The 6,000-nt window shown below is 49.9% G+C and overlaps 1 protein-coding gene across 2 annotated transcripts in view; it reads left to right on the top strand.

The window, feature by feature from the left end:
* BCO1 (beta-carotene oxygenase 1) overlaps positions 1-2,332 on the top strand; it is a 34,284-nt gene extending 31,952 nt beyond the window's left edge. Inside the window, exon 11 of one of the 2 annotated variants that reach the window (XM_012648186.1) lies at positions 1,542-2,332. In XM_012648186.1, the coding sequence (XP_012503640.1) occupies positions 1,542-1,771 (230 nt within the window). In that variant the 3' untranslated portion in view covers positions 1,772-2,332. The remainder of the gene's footprint in view (positions 1-1,541) is intronic. The other variant, XM_012648187.1, reaches the window with a different exon arrangement.
* Positions 2,333-6,000: the final 3,668 nt, after the last annotated feature.

A 6,000-nucleotide genomic window follows, 5' to 3' on the forward strand; every position in this document is an offset into this window, starting at 1 on the left:
GACCCTTATGGTCTTCAGCCCTGGGCAGGTCAAGCTTGGACCACGTTGCCCGAGGCCACAGCATAAATCACGTTATAAGGGTAGACCGTCTGGGTGGCCCAAGGCCCCAGGTAAACAAAGACACTTGTATCAGGCAGGACATTCCAAGGACTTCGAGGTGACCTCCCAGGAGCAGAGGGCAAAGGCCAGACTCTCTTTGGGCACACGGTCAACTTCTTTACTACACAAAGCCCGTGCCCTTGCCACTGAGCAATACTAAACTCTCTCAGAATGTAGAATCTTGGTTTTAAAATTCATTGCAGTGGCTGGACCAAAATGTTTCCCTACCCACAAGCACGTACATTTTTCATGGATCAGCTAGCAGTGCATACCTGCGGCCCACCTCTCTTTTCCAAGTTTCCACATGGGGGACAGAATGGCCCTTTCCCTCCTGGGCTCTCAGAAATGCCTCCGAAATGCCCTGCCCACAGCCCTGGGGATTCTAAGGAGGGTGACTAGAACCATGGGTGGGGACGTCACCTGGCCAAGCCACAGACGGGGCTGCCCACACCTGCGGGGAGGAAGCGCTGCCCCGCCCAGCCTGCCAGCTTCTTCCCTGGGGGGAGAAGGGAGTGGTTCCCACCTGGGCCTTGTCTTCCTCCCAATCACAGCATGGCTTGCCGGGCCAGGGTCCCCACGTCACTGTCATCCCTGAGGTCGGGGGCTGGTGGCATCACCTCCTGCTAAGGCCAGTGTCCCATCCAGCTGGGCAAGTGCTTCCTGTCCCTCCTCGCAGTGGGCAGGGAGTATCGTTGTCTTCGTCTTACCCACGGGAGGCCCGGAGAGTGAGATAACCTGCCCAAGATCACACGCCCAGTATGCACAGAGGTAGGATTTGAGTCCAGGCCAAACTGACACAAATGTGCTCAACCGCCCTACAACCCAGGAGCCTCGGGAGGAATCGTATTCGCAGGAAGTTTATGTGCATTATGTCATGGTACCCCCATCCCCCGAGAGTGAATGCTGAGAGTATGTCCATTTTACAGAGGGGAAAGCTGAGGTTACTAGGATTGCTGTATGGCCAAGAGGTGAATTTGGCTCATTCAAATGCCATGAGTGCAACAAGTCTGCATTTAGCTGAGTGATGTATATTAGCCTAAGTGCACCCCTGAAGCTGATCCTCCATAATTGGAGTTTTTAAGTAGTAGAAAATAGCTCTTCTTTGATCCTGCAGTAACTTGCAGAGTGCTTTCATGATCCACCATGCAGGGGATCCTCTCAGCAGCCCTGTGAGGGTAGACAGGATTATCCCCACTCTACAGATGAAGAGACTGAGGGTCAGAGAGGTAAAGGGACTGGCCCAGCCAGGGCTAGGGCCAGGTTTTCTGATTCCTAGTCCCAGGCCTTCTGCTCACACAGAGGATCAGATTCGCTTCCCTCCTGTTTTGGTTGGATAGGTAAATTCAAAGAGGGCAGAGACACACAGATGAGAAATTGATCCCTCCAACTGGAGGAGGTTTAAGGCTGCCCTTTTACAAAGTGTCTCTTTGTGTTTCTCAAAGGAGTCATCTTATCAGCCATTGTCTCTACTGATCCCCAAAAGCCGCCTTTTCTGCTTATTCTGGACGCCAAAAGTTTTACAGAATTGGCTCGCGCCTCGGTCGATGTAGAGATGCACCTGGACCTCCACGGGCTGTTCATCCCGGCCGCAAACGGGGCCACCAGGACGCAGCCTCCTGCCGAGGAACAGCGGGACAGGGCTTCGCACGGCCACCAAGCCCCACAGACCTGACACTCTTGGGCTTGGGCCGGGGAAGGGGCGCTCAGCTGGCAGGACCCTCAGGACTCGAAGCTGGAGACCTTTCTTTGGGTGGAGGGCGGGGCCTCCGTTTCAATCTGCGCCCTTCCTTCTGTGGGCGCGTTGGCAAGGGCATGGGGAGAGAGCTCGTCAGTGTCTTTTCTTTCATTTTATTTTGGCCATAAAAACCTTGTTTGAAAATCAAATATGTATCGATTAGCTCAATTTCTTCTAAGAAAGCTCCTTTCGTTTATGATAAAGACCTTGACTGTGAATCAAAAATTGTCTTAAATCATATTATCATCGTTTTTAGAATGAGCAACCACTAACACCTTAGAGGAGAGACAGATAAATATTTGTCATTGCTCCTTCCTCTGTCTCTTTCTCTTTCCTTCCCTCCCTCCCTTCTTTCTAATGGACTAAAGCGTAACCTGGGAGTTCTAGCTTTCTCAGCTGTGCTGCACGAGTGAGTTACGTGGCCAGGAAGGCACGTCGTCTGTGGTCATTCCATTGCAAGGCATGACATGATACAAAATAATAAAAACTTTAAAGTCTATGCAGACCTTATTTTATTTTTACATGGCTTCTTCCTCTGAAGTTCTTCTAAGGCTATAAAATAGAGTCGCAGAGCTTGATGGTTCGTAGCCAGCGAGATGCCTCATTGTACAACCCCTGGGACTAACAGATTGGGGTGACACTCCCCCTTTGCAGGAGGGGGTTAAGGGGCTGGACATTGGCCTGCCTAGCCATGGCCGAGGGGCTAGAATCCAAGATTGAGTCTTGGGGCCAGGGCTGGCCTGAGCAGTTCTTGCTGCTGCCGAGAACTGGGGCAGTGAGCCATGCCTTCATGCGTAGGGGAAAGAAGATTCTCCACGCCTCGTGTGCTGCCGGGACAGACCAGGTGGTCAGGGCAGGGTGGAAGGAAGTTGATGGCCCCTGAGCCAGGTGACGATGGAGATGGAGGAAGTTGGGAACACACCAAGTGGGGTTCCATGCAACTGTTGGGAGCCCCATGGCACCTGGGTCTCACCTTTATAACCTGGTGGGTGCCCAATGCATGGTTTAAAGAACCAAAAGCAGGCTGGATAATTCCCAGGTTCCATGTGATGGGATCAGGGGAGCTGGGATTCACACGCTTATCCTGCACTTGCACCTTTGCTGAGTGGATTTCGTTCGCTCACCAAGGGGGATTCAATGATGTGTCTGGAGATTGGGAAAGAACCTCTGGTGCCAGAGCATGGAATACCCCAGAGAGGGCAGACCTCCCCGGGATGGTCTTGGCTTTTGCCCTGCAACTACCACAGAGCCATACCTAGCTTCCGCTAAAATGTAGACTCCATGAGGCCAGGGAGTTTATTTTTTTCTTAATTGAAAATTTTATTGAGATAATTGTATGTGCATGTGCAGTTTTGAGAAAGTATCCAAAAGGATCCCGTGTAGATCTTACCCACTTTCCCCCAGTGCAAACATTTTGCAAAACTATACAGTACAACATCACAGCAGAATATTGACACTGACACAATGCACCAATCTTATTTAGATTTCCCCACGTTTACTCGTATTCGTGTGTGCATCTGTGTGTATGTATTTAGTTCTAGACAATTTTATCACACGCGTAGGTATTCACTGCCACAGTCAAGATACTGAACAGCACAAGTATCCCTTGTGCTGCCTTTTTACCACCAAACCAGCCTCCCTCCCACCCTGTCTTCCATCCTTAACCCCTGGCAGCCACCGTTTGTAAAATTTTGTCCTTTCAAAACTGTTACATAAACGGGATCACACAGGATTAACCTTTTGGGATTGGCTTTTCTCACACAGCAGAATCCCTTGGAGAGTCGTCCAGTTGCTCATCCAAGTTGCGGGGTGTTGGGTGTGTTTTATGCGCTGCTTCATCCTCAGCACTTGCCACGGCCTGGTGTCGTGCAGATGCTCGATACACATTTGTTTCATGAACGAGTGAATGAATCCCCCCAGCGAACAGGTTCAGCCCCTCAGGACTCCAACAAGAAACGGATGTTTTACTGAAGATCTCCTGGGAGATCGGGGAGAGACCCAATGACGACACGTGGAAGTCCCCACGAAGTCCCCTCTCTCCTGCTGTCCCTGCTCCCTCCTCTCTCTTCCCTTGCTGGTCCCTCAAAACCCCTTCTTCACCCTCAGCATTTCCACTGTCACCGGTATATGCCCCATTCAACAAAAATACACACCATGGGAATGGCGGAACGCAAACCCCGCTGCTCTGCCTCGGAACCTCCTTTGGGAATCTCGGTACCTCCAGCCTTGCCAAGAGGCACTGGGGAGAAATGTCAACCGTGGTGGCCTAAGAAAAGTGGCACGGAGGCCTGCGTTTGGGTGGCAGGCATAGAGGCTAGTTGGCAAAGGTGACAGTCACCTACTCAGTCTTCTACTTTAAATATTTGAGCAGAGGGTGAAATTAAAAAATGCCTCCCCACCCCCTTTCTACTCCATTCCAGTTGCCACACAGCACCCAGACCTGATCATGAAAAAGGGTGCAGTTCTGCGGGGAAGAAAACTATGTCCGTGGTTTGTTGACCTTGTTTGAGATGACAGGTGGAATACCAGACCGATGAGACAGGCTGGCACGCCGCATCTTTCTTTCTCAGTTTCAGAAACACCAAAGATCGATGCCAGGATATTGGACTTACTTGAATCCTCAGTTCCAACGCATTTCACACACGGGCCGGGTGGTGAGCTCAGAACTCTGCAAGAGCCACAGTGCACACCCCATTCTTGAAGGACCCATGAGACAGTGGGTCTTACCCTCCAAGCCTTCCTTGTTTTGTCTCACGTGGGTGTAACGTGTGAGCAGGAAGTTCTGCAGGAAAGATCACCCTGGATTTGTTTATTGCTTTGCTAAAACCACAACATTTCTCAAGCGCTCTATGCCGTAATGTCAGGTACACAGCAGGCACTCAAATGTTTGCTGACCCACTAAAGTTTTCCACCAAAGGTTTCTCTAATTTGATGCCAATTCAAGAATGCACTGGAGATATATTTGGGCGAATCAATTCACAAACGATCAAAGTACAGTTGAGCAACATCTGCAATATTTGTTCATGCTTTTCCTCCTAACCCAAGTGACTGAGGCCGGGCGCACTCCTGTAAGAAGGTTGCTGGTCCAGGTGAAGTATAAACACCTTTGATCACTTCTTAAGCTGTTTTAAGACTGTTTGGGTGGTTTTTAAACGGCCAGGAGAAGTCTTTCTCATGGCAAATCAGGACATGCAGACTGAAATGTCATCACTACCCTTCTCAACATCCAACAATGACGAGACATGTGGCCTCAACACTTCCTTCTGGGGGTTTAGACTCAGAGACCACATACAGAAACATTCGGGGCCGGCTGTACTGGCTCCTGGGCCACGCCAGGGACATGCGGTGAGGTCCAGCCCCAGCAAAGGGGCAGGCTATTTCCTTGGACACGACCAGCAGAGAGAGACGTGTGGGCACTGCGCTCGGGCAAGGTGGGAATGAGCAAGGCTTCTTCCTTCCTGGTAGTTAGGAAAGGCTTCTGGGGGGTGGGGCTTCAGGACCTGCCTGAGTGGCCACAGGGAGCACCTGGCAGGAGACTGCTCATTGCAGGCCTAGGGTGCAGCCCGGGACAAGGGTTTGGAGGTGGATGGGGGTGGACTGAACACAGCAGGTGTAGAGAGACTTAGGTGATATTTTTTTTCTGTGAGGATAAAATTCATGCACATTTGTTGTAGAACACCTGGATCAGTCAAAGAAAGAAATGAGAAAGACAGCTGTAGTCCTACAACCAAAAGGAACCACTGAAATCATTTGGATACATTTTTCTTTAGATGTTTGTGTGTGTGTGTGTCTGTGTGTCTGTGTGTGTGCATGCGCAGTTTACATATTAGTGACCAGTTTATAACCTACCCACCAGTTTATAACCTACTTTTTTTCCCATTTAACATATGATGCAAGCATCTTCCCAGGTCATTAAATTCTTTTAGTGGGTATATATTATTCCCTCTTTGGGCCACGGTGTCAGGTATACTACCCTACTGTTGGATATCTAGGTTATTTCTAATTTTTGACTATTATAAATAATGCCCTGATAAATAACTTTGCTCATAAAATTCTAAAGTTCGTCCCCCACTCTGCATTCAGGTGGTTGTTATTATTTTCTTTGGCTAGATCCCCAACTTGGGATTTCGGAGCCACTGACTAGGAAAACAAGGTGCGGGGTGTTT

The sequence above is a fragment of the Propithecus coquereli genome, unplaced genomic scaffold (assembly GCF_000956105.1).
Source record: "Propithecus coquereli isolate 6110/MARCELLA unplaced genomic scaffold, Pcoq_1.0 Scaffold280, whole genome shotgun sequence".
In the NCBI taxonomy this organism is placed as follows: Eukaryota; Metazoa; Chordata; class Mammalia; order Primates; family Indriidae; genus Propithecus; species Propithecus coquereli.